At 52.1% G+C, this 18,287-nt stretch overlaps 1 protein-coding gene across 8 annotated transcripts in view; it reads left to right on the top strand.

Moving 5' to 3' along the window:
* NFATC1 (nuclear factor of activated T-cells 1) overlaps nucleotides 1,800-18,287 on the top strand; it is a 116,269-nt gene continuing 99,781 nt past the window's right edge. For 7 of the 8 annotated variants that reach the window (XM_021386527.1, XM_021386524.1, XM_021386522.1 and 4 more), the window contains exons 1-2: nucleotides 1,800-1,950; nucleotides 9,978-11,076. In XM_021386527.1, coding sequence (XP_021242202.1) covers nucleotides 1,815-1,950; nucleotides 9,978-11,076 — 1,235 coding nt within the window. In that variant the 5' untranslated portion in view covers nucleotides 1,800-1,814. Of the gene's footprint in view, nucleotides 1,951-5,209; nucleotides 5,642-9,977; nucleotides 11,077-18,287 lie in introns of those variants that run through there. The other variant, XM_021386521.1, reaches the window with a different exon arrangement.

The raw sequence follows: 18,287 nt of genomic DNA, 5'->3' as shown, positions 1-18,287 counted from the left end.
CGGGGAGAGCCGCGCTGCGCCGCCGCCGCCGGCTGCCCGCGACAGCTCCGAGGCCTTGGAGCGGAGCCACGGTGGTCCGGGCAACGGCATTAAACAGGAGGAAACAGACGGGGGATTCCGTCATTTCAGCGGCGAGCGGGGCGGGAGGGGGGGGGACGCGGGCAGGAAAGGAGAGTCCCGGGGAAGGGAAAGCGGCTCGCACCCGCCCGCGCTCCGAGCCGTACCGCGGAGCTGGCCTCGGCCGCCTGGTACGGCGCCGGGATACCCGTGCCCGTCGGGGCTGCGGCCGCGGGCGGCCACGCGGGCGGTGGCGGACGGCCGGAGGAAGGGGGCGCTGCCGAGCAGCCCCGCGGCCCCCTGCGCCCCCTGGCGGCGCCCCGGGTGGGCCCTCCCCGCATCGAGGCGAGGCGCCGCCGGCTGGCTGCGGGCGGGCGGGACCGGGCTGATGACCGGAGCCCGGGGGTGGCTTCTCCGCGTTCTTCTCGAGAGCAGCGCGTCCTCCTCTCTGGTTTGGTTTTGCCTTTCCTGACGCGAGCGGATCGCTCCGTCTGGGGGAGGGAAGTTCCTCGCGGGGCCCGCCCGTCGGTGGGGAACGTTTTGCGCAGTGATTTAGTGGAAGAGTTCTCCCCGAACAATCTGCCGTGGCCTCCCGTTCCCCAGGAGCAGGCAGGATTTCGTTTATATTGGGTTTATTTTCAACCACATGCGGGTGTCGTGCACGAGATTTACGATTTTTTTTTTCATGTGCCAGATACGCTCCAAACCACCCCACCTCCCCGCTATCCGCCGTCTAATCCCAACAGGAAAGTCTGGCCCGGCCCTGCCAGCTGCGGGGCAGAGGGAGGACGGAGCGGGAGCGGCGCGCCCGTCGGGGCAGCCGGGGCATCCCGGAGGCGGGAGGCGGGAGGAGGAGCTGCTGCGGGCTGGAAGCCTCTCCTTCCCCCGCTACGAAGCGATGAGATGCAACTGCGTTGCTGAGATATTTACAGAATAATAATAAATAAAATAATCAGAATAAATCCGAAGCGACTGAAACCTAGTCCACGGGGTCTGTTAGTAATTTAGCAGAATGGGATTTTCCTCTCTCTTGCCTGCCAGTTGATGCTCTTTTCCAAATTTCCACAGCGGGGGAAGCCTGCGATTTTTTACATAATGATTTCAGCATGCAGGGCCGCTTTTTTTTTTTTTTTCCCCCCTCTCCGCCTCCCTCTCTCCCCGGCTCCCTCTTGCCACTCCCGCGACCCCGACCCCTCCGCTCCCCCAGGAGGGCCCCGGGGACCCGCGGGCGGTGGCACCGGACGGGGGACGGGGGGCCGTCGGTGCCCGCCGGTGTCCGCCTCCCTCTGGCTGCCCGCCGGCGGCGGAGCCAAGGCCCGGCTGACATCACCATCCCGGGGCGGGGAGAGGGGCCGGGAGGGGAAGGGAGGTGGGGGGTGTTTTCCAGCTTTAAAAAGGCGGCGCCGGGCGCGCAGCCCTGCGTCAGAGCGAGACTTCCCCGCTCCGCTCGCCCCGTTCCCTCCTGCGGCACCCGGCAGCCCAGCAGCGCCCGCCGGCCTCGCCGCCCCGTCCCGCCGCCGCGGCGCGGGCAGTGCCTCCCAGTCCCCACGCACACCGCCCTCCCCTCCATGCCCCGGCCCCGGGGGGGCGGTGGCGGTGAGCTCCCGTGCCTTCGCGGCTGCGGCTCCCGCGTCGGGGGCGGCGCGGCCCCTGCCCCCGGGGCGTGAAGGCGGGCGGGGGGCGCGGGCGCGGGCGGGCGCCGAGGGGCCGGGGGCGGCCCGGACGCGGCGCCGGGGCTCCGCCGTCCCGCCGGGTGGATGCCAAGCGCTGCCCCGCCGGCCGCCGCCGCGCCGCCGTCGCGGGATCCAGCAACCAGCGGGAGAGAGAGGCCGCCGGCGGCCTCGCAGCACGGAGCCCGCCTGCTCGGCAGCACCATGAAGGCGGCGGAGGAAGGTAACGTGCGACGGGCGGCGGGCGGGCGGCGGTGTCCCCCGGTGTTTCCCCGCGGCGGGCCGGAGGTTCGCCGGCGGCCGCTTGCCAATAGGTGTCTCCTTCGCCTCTCGCACGGCGCCGACTCGGCCGCGCCGCCGCTCCTGCGAGCCCTCCCGTGGGACCCGGCTCCGATCCCGATCCCGGTCCCGGCTCGCGGGACGGCGCGGGGAGCGCCAAGTCCGGTCGGGAGGAAACGACCGGGGAGCACCCCGCGGTCTCGGATCGCTGTGGTGGAGGGCAGAACGTACTCTGCAACTGCAGCTCTCCTTCAGGGGTTAGGCAGGTAGCCGCCCACGAGAGGGGCCCGGGGCAGCGCCGCGCTAGCGGAGAGCCCTCCCCGTCGCACCGCGGCACGCTCCGGCCCCGCCGACGCGGGCGTCCCGGCCCCGCGGAGCGCCGCTCTCGCTGCCCTGGCTCCGAGCTGCCACTCGCGGTGCCCCGCGGTAACCCCGCCGCGAAGAGCGCGCTGCAAAGTTTCTGGAGAGAAAGGACGCGGGCGTGGGGCTCGGGAAAGGTTTTGTCGGTCGTCGCTCGTTCGGACTGGACGTCTCGGTGCCAGGGGCGGCGTTCCGCTGGAGCGGGGACCGGCTGCAACCTCCTGTGCCAGTCGGAACATTTTTCTCTCCCCGGAACATCGTTACCCGGCACCGCACTGGCCACGCTTTCGCACGTCGCCTTTTCGAGCCTGAGCGGGAGGCCGCGGGGGACCCCGCAAATGCTGCCTGCGCATCGCCTCGCTCCCAGCGGGTTCGGGCCGCGCCCCGGGCCGCCGGGCTCTCGGGTCCGCCTCCGACCCGACCCGGTGCCGCCTCCGCTCTGCTGGGACTGAAAGCTGGGAAAGAGCCGGGCTGGGTCGCGTCCAAGTGCGAGGGGTTTAACCACGCAGCTCGGTCGGGGGCAGCGCGGCTCTTCCCCCGATTTGTCCCGGGAAGCTGCACAGACGCTCAGGACCCTTCTTTTTATTTCATTTATTTTTATTTTTTTTACTTTTTCTTTCTTTTTTTTCGTCTTTTTTTAACATGGAAGTTTTCACTGCGGGAGTTCCTTTTGGTTGACGGGACCCTGCCTATGCCAAAGCTACGAGCGCCGCGGAAGCTGCGGCCCCACTTTTGAAGCAGACAGGCGCATTTTCAGATGAAAGTTAATGACTGTTGTACCCAATGGCTTTGGTTTTTGTCCCCTTCGCCCCCTCGGACCCCCGAGGGCTGCACTCGAGATTTCAGGCGGCAGATGTCCCCGCGCGTGGGAGTACAAACGGAACCAGCTCGCGCCATGCGTGTAGTGCAGTCTCCTGCCGAAGAGGTTCCCCCTCTTTAGTCCTCTGGCATTTCTGACGCCCATGTTCAAATGTCAGCAGCCCTCCTCGATAACTCTCTGCCACATCGACGTATTTTGTAAGAGACTGAGAGAATGAGGCCAGAAGCTGTGGCCCAAAGCAGCAAACACATCAGGGAACCCCCCGGGTCAGCATCGCTGCTTGCAAAATGAGGTGCCTCATGACACACAAATGATGACAGTCAAAGAAAATGGGCAATTTTATGTCAGTTTGGGAAGGACCTCTCGCAAGGGGACCCAGTGGAAGGAGTGGGCACAGCCCCGCAGACCCCACTCTTTTCCTAGGGCCTTGTGGGGTGCGGAGCCCAGCATATCGCTGCAGTTTAACGCTGTGTGCACTTTCAACTCTCCTTGGGGCTGCGTGCTGCGGCCTGCGGGGTGGGGCTGCTCTGCGCCCGGAGGCCTTGGGGCCGTCCAGGTTCACCACGGGGACGCTTGGGGCTGCGTTTGAGGCTCGCTCCGGGGCAGGTCGGCTTGCCCCTCGCTCCTTCTGCTCTGCCCACTTGAATGGCATTTAAACTGGCGCGTTAACCTTTCATTTTGTTCCCACATACGACGTCGCTTTAATTTTACCTCTCTGTGCACCTTTCCTCTTCCCCCAGGGGAAGGGTGCCAGTCAAAACATTTTACTGACGGCAACGATATTCACGGAGCCGGCCGTCAGACCGTGCGTACGCAGTCTGGGACAAGTCACCGGCGTGCAGGTACCAGATGCGGGCAGGGCAGCACAGGCGGTCCGCGCTGTCGGGCCGAGGCCGTGCGCGGGTGACGCGTAACGTCCCTCTCGTCCCCGGCCTGTTCTGCATCCCGAGGGAGTGCGGCCCCGCTCGGAGGGGCTCCGCTGCTGCCGAGGCTTTTGCGCACTCGGGTGACTCAGCCCGAGCGCGTGGGGAACTGGGGACCGGCGGCAGCCCAGTGGCGCTTGGCGCCTGGGCCCGGCCCGCCCGACGACCTCCCGCTTCCGCCCCAGCCTAGACCCCTTCCCCCGGGATCCCGGGGCTGCCCCGCGGGCTCTCGGTGATCTCCGGCTGCCGTCGAACTGCCTGAGGCGCGTCTGGGCTGCAGTGCGGCCCGGCCCTGCGGGGAGGGGAAAAAGCACGAAAGGCTCGGATGGAAAAAAAGTGTGTTTTCCTGGCACTTTGTAGCGGAGATTTCAGCCATGAGCCTGGAAAATGGTATTCCCTCGGTTTATTAAGGGAATACCGTTTCCATAACTGCTTTAAAAACTGTTCCTTTTGAAATCTGGCCTTAAATCCTGCGAGCTCCACAGCCACAGAGAGCCCCGGCTGCTGGGTCGGGGAGGTCGTTTGTCCATCGGAGCCTTCAGGACGGGCTCGGACCTTCTGCCTGGCGTGTTTCTGAACACAAGCGGCCCCTAGGTCCTCCTGCGCGGCTGACCTCAGCCCCCACGAGCAGCAGAATGCCGCGGGACGGGGCAGGGACGCATCGCCGCGGGGGCCGCTTGCGAGGTCCCCGGGGGTCCCCTTCGGCCCGGAGACGCATCCCTCCGCGGCGCGTACGCCGCCAGCCCCGCTTCAACGCGCTTTTTATAGCAGTTGGCACTAGTGGGTGCTGTAAGGAAGTAAGATTAAAAAAATAATAACCCAGCCTGGAGGCTCCCCGTTCACAGACGCGGAGAGGAGGGACCCTGGAAGGAAGGACCCGAGTCTCGCGCAGCGCCGCGTACCCCGCCGCTCCTCCGGGACAGCCGCTCCGCGGCTCGCCGCGGCTGCCCGGCGCCTGCGGCAATGGCCATTTCTTCGGCACGGGCGCAGGTGAAAGCTGCCCAGCTGTCCACGAGCTTCCTCGCCCCTCCCCCCCCCCCCCCCGCCCTCGGGGCAGGCGCAGGGCGGTCTCGGGGGGGGGGGTTCCCACGGCGTGTGGTCCGCGCCGGGAGCGTACGACGCCGGAGGGGGGGAGTGGGAAGGGGGGTGGTTTGCACCGACCCGGAAACATCAACAAAGCGAGGGAGGCGGATCAGAGGCGGCGGCGGCGATAGCGAGATCCGAGGCCGTCCGTCGGGCAGGGCTCACATTACCTCTGCAGCAGTCCGAGCCGCCGCGTCGGCCGCCCAGCCCAGCGCCGCGGAGCGAGAGCCCAGCAGCGCCTTGCGCGGAGCCGCGGCAGCAGGTGTCCCTGCGCGACGGGGCGGGCCCGACGGGGGCGAGCCGGGGGCTGCGCCGCCGCCAGCCGGGTGCCGGAACGGGGCGGGTGTAGCCGCGGGCGGCGGAAGGCATGACCGGCGTGGAGGCCGAGCAGGAGTTCGATTTTGATTTTCTCTTCGAGTTCAAGCACAGTGATGAGGGCGGAGGCGGAGGTGGGTCACGGCGAGAGGCGGCGGGGGCAGCGTCGCCGAGAGGAGGGATGCTGCGGCGAGCCGGTCGCGGCGGGGACGTGTCGGGTCGGGGCGGTGCAGCTCCTCCGAGGGGTTCGTCGCCGAGCGGAGTCGGCGTGCGGCGGCCGGGGGCGGCGGGCCGGGGGAGAGCGGCGGGGCCGATCCTGGGCGCCTCGCGCAGCCGGGAAGAAAGCGAGCAGAACCGAATCGTGCCCGAGGCCGCCCGACGCTTTCTCTTTCGGTGCCCTTGTGACTCGGATGGGAGCCGCGCGGGAGGCGGCTGGTGCGGAGGTTTTTTAAACTTCGGGATTGTTCGGAGCTCTTCAAACACCAGGAGTTTTTCGGAGGTTGCGACCGAGCTGTCCTCGCGGGCTGCCGGGCGCGGGGCTCCGGGGATGCGGGGCGGCAGCGGGAGCGCGGGTCCCACCCTGCTCCAGCGAGGCCCGCTCAGAACCCCCCCGCCGTGATCTGGAGCGGGTTGGGCTCGGGGTTGCCTGAAGGTCATCCGCAAACCAAAATAACGGTCCTGGATTTGTCGCGGGTCGCTGCTGCCAAGCCTCTGCGCGGCTGCTGTTCTGTGACTTTCAGCAATACTTGAAGTGGAAACGAGGTGAGTGAGCCCAGTATGGGCGCACGCAGAAAGCTGTCGTTTCCTGGTCCGAGGCCGCCCGTCACAGTTTCAGTGTTAGCGGGTCACCCTGAAAAGCTCATGTGTAAGAGATGCTGTCTCAGTTTCTCAGTTCACCAGAACTTTTGCCTTTAAATCAAGGCAGGTTCCCACATCCTTGCCCGCGTATCACAGCCTGCTGGGACACAGCTGTGCACAGTGCTGCCCTGTCACTCTGCACTCCAGCAAGCCTTCAGATTCCAAATGGTTGTAAGGAGCTTCTCAGTTTTAGAAAATGATGTTTCAAAAGTGTCACACCATGCGTTACAGATGTAATTTGCTAGGAATTAGACACGTAGAAAGAGGAGGAGTCAGAACAAATGAAGTGTCGAAGTCCTGGTGAGAAGAGGCAGTGCTGAAAGCATGAACTTCAACACAGAACTAGATGGGACTCTGTTTTGTAGTGTAACACAGCCCTCTGCTTCTCTGGAGCCCCTTTGAGCTGCAGGTGTTAAGCACTCCTATTTAAAGAGTATAAATAAAAACTGTGATGGTGCTCAGTGATTTGTAGGATCAGCCTGTTAATTATAGAAAGGAATAAAACCTATGCTCTGTGGAATTAACTAGAGAAGAATCTGATTTTTTTTTTATGTTGCCACAAAGTGAAATGCAATACGTGAAGATGTGCTTACAAATGGAGGAATCCAGTTTCTTGTCCTAGTTATACTTAATGTAAGTATGGGCATGGTGGTAAGGAAATTACTGCAGACCTCCACTAGCCAGACTGATACTGGGGTTTGGCTTGAGATGTTACAGTAAACTATTGAAAATGTCCATGTAGCAAGTAGCCTAAGTTGATGCCCACGAGCAGCAGTGCTAAGGTAAGCCCAGGCCTGCGGGTGCCCTGGGCAGGGGGAATCAGGGTCACAGTGGCAACAGAGACCATCCATGCTAAAACTTTACCTTCTTTTCATCCCTATTGGTGCTGCCAAAATACCCCACGCAGCTGCTTCATGTGTTGCAGCTTTGTGCCTATGTCGCTTCTTGAGACAGGCATTTCGTTTCTGTGCATCTTACTCACTTTTGTGAGAAGGTTTTTCTTTGTGAGAAAAACACCGGCGTGTTATGACTGCTGACTGTGTGTGTTGGATGTATTTTGTGAAAACATAAACTGAGGTCAGGAACATGGTTTTTCAGAAATTGTGGCTGGTGGTTTTTAGCCAGCAAACCGAGGACTTGGTCTTGTTCCTGGTTCTTGCTTTTGGGCATTTACATTTGTTGGGCTTACTGTCTACGCACTGCCTGAAAAGTTTAGTTACCTAATCATGGAAGGCTTTGATTCTAGCTCCTTTCAGTTTTGATTGCTATGTGCTTTGAAAGTTGACTTCTTAAAAATGTGCATTCAGTACTAGGCTAGACTATTCCTTGCTATGTGCATTAGGGGAACTTGTTGCTTGGAGCACTTGTAGCTATCTTCTTCTTCTTTCTTTTTTTTTCCCTTTATTCTTTTTTTTTTTTTTAAACTGGATTCCCAGGGCTAGTCTGAGGCTTTATATCACCTGTTTGGCCTGGGCTGCAGATCTCCAGAAGACTGCAGTGTCTGATTTTTGCCCTAGCTGTGCATTAGATTTTCTAATACACCATTCTTTTCATTCAGGTAATAGTGATCACTGCTTGTTTATTTATTTATTGCAATAACTAACACTGATGCTGCAGGCAGCAGGTATGTGAAGCCCACTGGTGGGCACGGAGCACCTGCTGGCTGGCTGGCTGCGTGCTAGGGAACCTTGTCAAAGGAGCACCTCTTTTTCCACAGTTCCATAGTTCAAATAAGGTGTGAAGCTGTATCATGTTTTGAACATTCCAGCTTTATTTGTGGCATGTTCTGGTGCAATTTGGTGACCCTTCCTCACTAAGTGACTGGTTTCTGATGGCAGAGTAGAAAATGAGTTGAAAATATGTTGTTTCTCATTGTTTGTAAATATTACCTGGGTGGTGTAAATCAGCTGGAACATCACAGAGCAGCTGTGAAACTGCTAAAGCACATTAATTTTTTGTAAGTGCTGTTTGTCTTGGATTCGCTGCCAGTGAGAAATGCGATCACAGGATAGCTGGAGGATGACACCGGAGAGGGCTGAGCTGATAAACAAAGAAAGAGAATAGCTGACTGAGCTGGCTGGCATAACCGTCTTGGAGGCTCATTTGCATCTGCAACACTTCTGGGAGCAGTTCGTGTTGGGAATAACAGGTGTGATGATTAACAGATCTTTGCCCTCTGCTCAGGGAGGGCGGGCAGTGGTCTCCACCAGGAGCTTGCCTCCCAGAGGGGACAGGAACTAGTTCCTCGTGAAGACCGGCTCTGGCTGGGGGACACAGAGTTTCTTTCTGTCCTGTGGGGAAGTGCCACTGCCAGGACTAACCCAGGGGAAGGCTGCTTGGAGCTGCAGCTGGGATTATTTCCAGCTTGCTACCTATAAACTTGCAGAGCAGCATTACCCAAACCCCAAATTCAGCAGCTGTCATCCTTGACAGAAAGGGTTTGCCATCTTTTTCCAGCGTGGCAAAAGATACCGGTGTGAGGGGCTCTGGCCCAAGTGAAGAGGTGACTCTGAGCCTCCCTGAGCCAGAAAGAAAGCATGGGGGCTGACTCCTGGTCGTGCATCAGTCAGAATACTGAGAGCTGCCCAGCTGCCCATGCACAGCCCACTGGTGTCTCTGGGAGGTGGAGGGTGACCTGTATGAGGCCTCAGAGCAGGGGAGAGGGGCTGGCAGCATGCGGATGGTGGGCCTGCCAGCAGATGGATGGAGGGCTGAAGCGACAACGATCCCTAAGGGCCAACTTTGGGGTGCTGGTTCTGCGCAGCATAGCAGATACGGAGGCGTGCAGAGATCTGGCTCGCCTGTGCTGGATCGGGGCAAGTCTGTGATGTGATCTCACTTTTCAGGTTTTCCACAACTATCATACTGTTGCTTTTAGTCACTCAGAGCTGTTAGACAGTTAGACAGTTGGCCAAGAGTGTGCTCCTGGCAGCATTTAAGTGTGGCATGTGCAAGAACCAGCAATTTCAGTGGAATTTCGTCTGTTGCGGAGTAGCAAGACATCCGTGTTTATCTCTCACCTGGTCTCTGTCAGTTGGGCGGGAGGATAAGTGGTCCCAGAATACAGAGCAGGTCAATAGATCCATCTGGTTCCAAAAACCTAGTTAACTGGAACCAGTTGGAAACTCACTGTAATGGAAATTTCAGTTGTGTATAATTTTTTTAGTAGAATGCATTTTATCATGGGCTTCGTTATAGTCAGCCTCCACTTCTTTTCCTTTTTTTTTTTCTGTGGTTTTTTTTGTGTCTTCCAGATTTTCAGGAAGGGAATAAGGCTCTCTTATGTAGAAGCACATCTCTGGGGCAGCACTGCAGTCTCTGAAGGCTGACACACCCTTGTTCATTTTTTGCTCTGAAGGTTTACATTAATGTCTTCAAAACAGCCTCAGCCCATGTAAATTCCCCTCCCAAGACTGCTTGCCTTGTGCTGCTCAATTAGTAGGATTTTCAAAGATGCAGTCTTCCATTTCTCCCTTAACACTGCTGGGTTGTCAAGGAGTGCTGTGCTCTTGTGTGTTTTGTCATGTTCCTCCATTCCAGCTTGATATGTTATTGAGTATTTATGTACAACACTTCATATCATTCTTGTTTGTTTGTTTGTTTGTTTTCCAGAACACTATAATTATACATCTTCAAACGTAAATGCTGGCTTGCCTCTAAATGTGGCACATTCCTCATTGTCAACTCCATGTCATGGCCTTCAGACATCAAATCCCATCATTTCAGTTGTCCCATCAACAAATCATCCTTCCGGATACGGAGGACACATTGACAGCGGGGCCTCCGAGTATTACCTGCCTCCAAACATCAGACCTAATGGAGCTCCAGCTCTGGAGAGCCCTAGAATTGAGATCACTTCTTACATGGGACTGCATCATAACAACAACCAGTTTTTCCATGATGAGGTTGAGGAGGCCATCCCAAATGCCAAGCGATCACCTTCCACTGCCACTTTGAACTTACCAAACCTTGAGGCATACAGAGACCCATCCTGCCTGAGTCCAGCTAGTAGCTTGTCTTCCAGAAGCTGCAACTCTGAAGCGTCTTCCTACGAGTCCAACTACTCGTATCCATACACTTCACCCCAGACCTCTCCATGGCAGTCCCCTTGTGTCTCTCCAAAGACCACTGACACAGAGGAGGGGTACCAGCGTGGCATGGTGGCCTGCACTTTGCTCAATTCTCCAAGGCACTCGCCGTCGACATCTCCCAGGACGAGCATCACAGAGGAGAACTGGCTGGGAGCTCGCAGCTCCAGACCTCCATCTCCCTGCAACAAGAGAAAGTACAGCCTCAATGGGCGGCAGACCTCCTACTCGCCACATCACTCCCCCACGCCTTCACCACAAAACTCACCGCGGGTGAGTGTTACCGATGAGACGTGGCTGGGGAACACCAACCAGTATACCAGCTCTGCCATTGTGGCTGCCATAAATGCTCTCACCACCGACAGCACAATAGATATGAATGATGGGATTCCCATCAAGTCAAGGAAGACTGCCATCGACCACACCCCGTCCATGACTCTCAAAACTGAACCGGCTGGCGAGGATCATGGGACCATATCGCCAACTGCCGATTTGTCACCAGAAGACTTCTCTGGCTTTCAACATATCAGGAAAGGAAACTTCTGTGAGCAGTACTTGTCTGTGCCGCAGAATCCGTACCAGTGGGCCAAACCAAAGTCTCTGTCTCCTACATCCTACATGAGGTAAGCAGCCTCAGCTTAGAGGACAATCCTGGTAGTACCTTTACTGTATTCTTTTCTTTCCTCCTTCCTCTTCCTGTATCTGCTTCGTACCAAATCTTCCCACTGACTCATTCCATTTAGATGTTTACTGTGATGCTGCCTCTGTTGTTGGTGTGGCACAACCGTGAGTAAATCCTTGAAAGGTTAAAAGGCCTTTCCAGGAGTTGATTGTATGTTGGCTGTGAATGGGAACAGGCCCCTGTCTAGCCAGTCTGGAAATAGGATATTCAGGGGTATTCAGAATTTTGTCAGGCAATTGGTCAGTTTGGTACCATCAAACTCAGGTTTTACTTCAGTGGTTCATCGTATCGTAATATATTTTTTGTTGCAGGAATAAGAGATGTTCCCATTATTTTGTTTGCTATAGACTGTGAATATAAACAGAATAGGAATGTGGTTCTTTTACACATTGTTTCAGCATTTACTTTATCTGAAAGCTTCTTGCCAATCTGTGTTGGACACTGGTTTTCTTCTTTTCTTCCCTTTCCCAACATTTTTTGTTTAAAGAAAAAACTTCATCTGTAAGCTGATAATTCTTGTCACATTTGTTCATCATAAGAGCACTCTGCACTAAAGAAGTGGACACAGAACACCATATTGCAGCCTGTAAGGCCAATTGTGTTCTGGTCTGCATCAGAAGAGAGGTGGCCAGCAGGGCGAGGGAGGTGATTATCGCTCTCTACTGTGCCCTTGTGAGGACTCATCTGGAGTATTGCGTCCAAATCTGGGGCCTCCAACATAGGAAAGATGTGGAGCTGTTGGCATGGTTCCAAAGGAGCATCATGAAGATCATCAGAGGGCTGAAGCACCTCTCTTATGAAGACAGGCTTAGGGAGCTTGGCTTGTTCAGTCTGGGGAAGAGAAGGCTACAGGGAAACCTCATTACACCCTTCCAGTATTTAAAGGAAGATTATGAACAGGAGGGAAATCAACTTTTTACATGGGTAGATAGTGATAGGACAAGGAGGAATGGTTTTAAACTAAAGGAGGGAAATTTAGATTAGGTGTCAGGGCGAGGTTCTTCACAGAGTGGTGAGGTGCTGGAGCAGGCTGCCCAGAGAGATTGTGGATATCCCATCCCCGAAGATGTTCAAGGGCAGGTTGGATGGGGCCCTGGGCAACCTGATCTAGTTCTTGATCTAGTGGTTGGCAGCCCTGTCAGCAGCAGGGGTGTTGGGACTTGATGATCCTTGAGGTCCTTTCCAGCTCAAGCCATTCTATGATTCATTCTATGATTCTTTGTAATGCTGTCCCTTCCCTTCCTCATCGCTCTCCATCTTCTCTTCTCGGCACTGTCTAAGCTACTTGCAGGGCCCAGCTCAGCACTGGGAAATGTGGCCATCCCATTGGGTCTGCTGGAGCTACTGGAGGTGAGCACTCAGTGCTGGGCTGGATACTTTTCACACCCAGCAAATGTCAGAGCCTTCCTACGTATTTAAAAAAAAGCCACTTGTGTTCTCCTACCAAAAGTGTGAAGGAATTTGAGTTCATCAGAATGGCAGGACATTTGCTTTTGAGTCTGGCAGTTTTTTTTCAAAAGACTTCAAGGGCAACAGTGCAGGAGTTTGACCAAACACGCTTTTATCTTTCTGTTGCAGAGAGCTGCCCTTATGCGCTTTGTTGTAGTCAGTCAGAAGGCACCCAGCATTCCTGTGTGCTAACACAAACAAGAAAGGTGAAGCGTACAAAACGGAGCCCCACTACGTTGTGTATTTAACATTTTTTCCACTGTTTTGGTCTCGTATAAAATATGTTTCCTGGTTCGCAATATGTTTCCATGTGATCTCATTAACTCGTGCTCTAGGGCAGTTGGAAGTTACTGTCGAAATGTGATTTTAAGTAATTTTACCAATCAGATACACTGACCATGCTTCCTTCCACCAAAAATACCTCTGATTTTATGTATATGAAAGTGCTGGGCAACTGAGCACAGATGTCAACAGGATCACAGCCTACGCAACAGAAATGATGTTATTTTAAATCTTTCAAAAAAAATTGGTTAAGAATTTGTCACAACAGATCTGGATTTTCTTCCTGTTGTTTTACACATCTGTTCTATTTCAACTGCTGGGACTTTAGGGGTAGGTTCCAACAAACAACTCAGGCTCCAAAATCTACGTGATTGTAATGATTTTGAGATAACCATATTTGATTACCTCCTCTGTCTCTTCCTGAATACACATTACATTTTCATCAAAAGCAAGCGTGCCTTGGAAAATCACTGGTGCCTTTCCCTCCTTCTCTTCCTCTTCCCCTGTATTTGAGAGCAGGGGGAATAGGCTCCAGCAGCACCAGCCTGGCATGTGGATGTCTCTTTTCCCATGTTTTTATGGCAGGCATTAATCTGAAAGAGTGTTTTTTTAATATGATTTCTAAAACTGGTGTTGTTTTTTATTTCTCACAATTAAAACTCAATCCATTTTAGTATTTTCAAGTACTAAAACAACAGGGAATAATAAGAGTAGAGAGTAATGCCTGGCTCAGTGGAAATAAGGTCTTTTGTGCTCCAGGTTTCTTCTGATTTCTGAAGAGGACTGTGCAGTGGATCAGCTTAGAAGCTCATCCCAGATTGCCAGCTGTGGGCTCGTCAGAGCAAGCTTTGGCTGACAGGCCTCCACCAAGGGCTACAGCATGCAACTGGATTGCTGCACGGCAGTTGGCATGCAGGTGCTGAGTCTTGTGAGGGAGAATGGGAGGGCAGATCCCAGGGCTGGCATGGCGTTAGCACTGGGCTTTGTCTCCATGCTTCAGCTGCAACTCATGGTTTTGGGTCCAACTCATGGTCTTGGGTCCAAGGCTTTGGATGTAGAAAATATTGAGAGACCAAGCAGAGATTTACGTGGGAAGCTTCAGAGTCAACCATGAGGTGGCAATGCCCATCATACCTCTTCCAGACCTCTGTGTACCAGGAGAAGCATTGAGTCATCTGCCATTCGTTGTACAGGCAGGTGATAATTTGTACTTTCTCAGACCATCCCTGAAACAATTGCTTTCTTTTCTCTGATACCGTTATATCATTTCTTCCTACTCTGTGATTTAGAGCCTCTTATGGGCAAAAATGTCAAAAGCAACATGGAAGAACAGAGCTCGACTTGCCTTTGGATATGAGGACAGTACCAACAACACAGTATTTGGGACTCTTTCCAAGATTAAGATTCAGCTTTTTGTTTCTTACCCACTCATTAGCATATCCCAAATCATTATTTACTTTACCAGAAATGAATGGCACTCAGGAAAGTGCCAGATTTCCGAGTATCTTACATCTTTTCACATCTTCCACTTTAGCTTGTCTCTTTAACTAACACAACTTCTTTTTCATTGAAAAGTAACAGCTTCTTTATATGCTTTAATCAGTTTAATCCAAGAAGTCTGTTGGTGTGTAACACTTCAATTTTCATTAGAAGTAGTGTAGCTGGGGGAAGGGGGGGAGAGACACGGTTGGGTTTGTTGGTCAGATGTATGGCATGTGTGAGGTCTACCACCAAAAGGAGCTTCCAGGAATAGGCAGACAGTTCCAGGTGGCTTATAAAGGCTCCCTACTGTATTTTTTTGTACTACTTCTTTTTTTTTTTTTTTAACAGTTGAAATCCACATCATTTTTAGCTGCAGTCTTTTTTTTCAGCCTGAAAAATATACATACAAATTCTTGAACCCACAGAGAGAGACGCGTAGTTTTACATAGTCTGTAATTTGCATATAGAGAATGCGCAACTGGATATCTGTCTACCAGTTTCAAAAGTACGTTTTGCTTTAATCTTTGTCAGTGGACTTGTTTATTTTTTGTTAATTTTTTTTGTGACTGTGACAGTATTAAACTTAAGCATTCCAGAATGATTCATTGAGGTCCCAAATTGCATGATTTTCTTAAAAAAAAAAAAGATTTTTAAGTGCTGTTGTTTTTATTTTCTCATCCTTCTTTTGATTTATGGACCTTCTAGAAATTGTTTTTGCTGAAATAAATATTTTGGTCTAGATGATAAGAGAAAGGATAACTTTACTTGGGAGAATTTGGATTTCTCATAAAACTGTTTTTTTCTGAAGATGGAGAAGGGCCATCACAAGTGCAGCAACACCAGATTTGCTGAACTGTGCATTCATGGCAAACTTTTGTGTTTATGGCAAACCAGAGGAAATTCTTCAGACGAAGCAAATGCTGAGCTGTCGGGGCAAGGCCAAGTAAGACAGAGACTTTTGGCCAAGTGTTGGTAACCAGTTCCCAGGACTAGATGATGTTAACTGGGGGACAGAAGGAGGGGACAGGGGAGATCCTATCCAGCCTTTTCCTCTTCCCTGCTCTATTCTTGCTGCATGGAGGTATCCTCAGGCTCTGACAAGTTGAGTCTGCCACCATGTGGCACCAGCTTTTAGCTGTGTGGGCTGGCTTGGAAACCTGTCTCAGTAAACCTTTTTGTTTGTTTGATTTAAATCCTCCCCATGCTTTCTTCTGACTGCTTTTCAGTTCTTTTAGACACCCCTGTGGGCTTCTTATTAATGATCTGCCTTCACAAGCTCGTTTTAGCGCCATATGATACTAAATGCAGAACAAGCAGAGATGCGACATGAGCCACTTGCTGCTGCCATTCTGTTACTTGCTCTTTCTCTAAACCTGAGTCAACAAATGAAGAATTTCCAGTGCAAATCTGTCTCTGAATGTTATCTTTCAGGATGGTTGTATTGTGTATTATCTATCTGTGAGCATGATGATGACTTGTGCTCTTGGAGCTCAGTGTGAGGAATGCCAAAGCTCTGCATGGACTCCACAGAGGAGCAAATTGCTCTGCATGCCAGTAAAACACAGCCAAGTCTGGGGTGGGACGCAGCATCTATTTTAACAACTCACAGCCAGGTTGCTCAATTGTCAGACAGGAAATTTAAAAAAAAAAGTCCGCTCAAAGGTGAAATATAAAGCAAGCATGTTTCTCAGACCACAAGTCAGTGGGACCAGCATTGTTTTCTTACACTTCTGAAAAGCGTGCAAGGATTTTTAACAGCTACTCATTTTAACATGAGACATGTAATAAGCAATAAAGCATAACTATATTTGCATTTGGCGTACAGCTGAAGCAGGGGCAAGCTTAGCAGCCTGGTGGAAGGTTCAGCAGCCCTGTGGTTTTTCTAGTTTATGCCTTTATTTCTAAAGGAACACTCCCTCTTAGAAAAAAATAAGTTCAGTGAAAGGCATTGAGTCTCAGCCACACTTGGCTATGTCACTTGCTTTACTTCGGGTGTTGAAAAACGCTTTCCACTCTGCTTCTTGGGACAGTGGCTTCTGCTGCTGTCATACCACTGTCTTTGTTAGATGACTCCGCGCTGTGACACTTGGTGAAGGAGCAGGATTCATCTCTGTTCGAGACCAGCAGTTGTTCCGAAACCCTTTGCAGAACTGCGCAGCCAAGTGCAAAAGTGCTTGCAAGTGTTTTGCAAGTGACCTTGCACATCTAGTAGCTTACACGGTGAAAGTGTAATGTCTGTTTAATTCCCAAATGCATAACCATAAAAATGGGGCTTAAACACCTTTGCAAAGTTTAATAGAAGTTTTTGGCTTTGTTTCCTCTCTGCCTGTATTCCAGTGTGCTGCTTAATATCTTTCCTTTTTCTGCCTTGTAACTTGATAAATCTTCCTGCTAAAGGCAGAAGTCAGCCAGACTCGATAATCTGTTTATGATTTAATCATGTTGTGTATCTGGTGTATGCAAAATAAATCACAATTCATCTGTTTTGTAATCTGATTTATGTAGGGCATAGTTACATTGAGCAAGTTTTTTACAGTCTCACACCAGGTTTTGTGAACCTGCCTTGAAACAATCATCTCTCTTTACAACATTTGAATGAATACTCTGCGATTCATTATGATGTAGAACGGAATGGGACAGATTTTCAGTTGGTGGAAAATTGAGTCAGAGGGAAATATACCAATGTATATTTGATATGAAGTCTTTGTGAAGGTCTTTTCTTTCTCTTTCCCTCCCTTTCCTAGTGGAGCAGCTCAGCTCCCCTCCACATGCTGCTCGCTGGTTGAAGTAGTTTTCAAATTGATAAAGTCTGTTTGCAGCAACTAGATTTCAGTTTACCACTACACAATTTGCTAGGTAATTTTTTTTCTTTAACCACATTTAGCTGCAGGAAATTAAGTGCACGGTGAAGATAACCTAACATAGGAAATAGCTCTGACAACCCCAGCCAGTGACACTGTCAAATGCATCACTCTGCTTCCTTTATCAGGAAAACTGTCATTAATTGTCAATTTATAACTGGTCAGGTGGTAGTTTGGAATTTTGATGATAGGTTGCAGGCTGGCAGCAAACTGTATTTTTATTTTTATACTTTATTTGAAAACATGAAATTTAAAAATTAATTATACTGACATTTTCAGATGCTAATTTGAAAGTGTGTTGTGTTGGTTATTTTAGGAGGTTTAATTAGTCATGGAACTATTACTTAGTTACCTAAATCTTAAAAAAAATCTGTCTACTCTTGTGGGCTACATGCTGCCAGTTATTGTGGTCCTTTTTAATGTAATGTTAATGTTTTTTTAATCAAATAGATATTGTGTCCTCTGGGAAAAAAAAAAAAAAAAGATCCATCAAGTGAGAATTTACTTAAGATCAGAAACATCTGTTTTAAAATGTATGGTGATCATCACCAGGAGAAATACAGCTGGTTTGCTCCGTGCCTTGTCATTCATCATTACTCAAAATATGGCTTGTCCAGAATTTTTTTAGAGCTTTTCAGACTAAAGAATGTGTACCCAGAGCTCTAGACAAGGAAGAGTAGCTTTAAACAATAGCCAGTTGCGTACAACTTTTAGGTGGCTCTTAGCTCTTTTGCTGCGTGTCTAGTAGCAGAAGAGCATGCAAGAGGTACTAGTGCCTCTCCTGCACACCATTTGTTGCCTACCTAAAAGCTTGCTTGGATGAATTATTCATTCTTAGTGCCTTAAGCAGTGCCTAGCTGTGCAGGAGCATGGACTTGTGTCACAACACCCATCGCCTTGTCCCCAGGGTGGGCCCTGTCTGTTCTGGGGCAAGGCAGGAGAGCAGAGCAGCAGGAAGCTTGGGGTGCATGTAGGTCTGGGACATGGTGTCTCCAGTTGGCCCTCAGAGGCTCCAGCTCTCTTTCGCCAACCAGAGCAGCGTGACTGGCAGCAGTGGCACAGATGGAGTACGTGGAAA

The sequence above is a fragment of the Numida meleagris genome, chromosome 2 (assembly GCF_002078875.1).
Source record: "Numida meleagris isolate 19003 breed g44 Domestic line chromosome 2, NumMel1.0, whole genome shotgun sequence".
NCBI lineage: Eukaryota > Metazoa > Chordata > Aves > Galliformes > Numididae > Numida > Numida meleagris.
The sequence above is the reverse complement of the archived record's forward strand: the minus strand, read 5'-3'. Positions and strand labels throughout refer to the sequence as shown.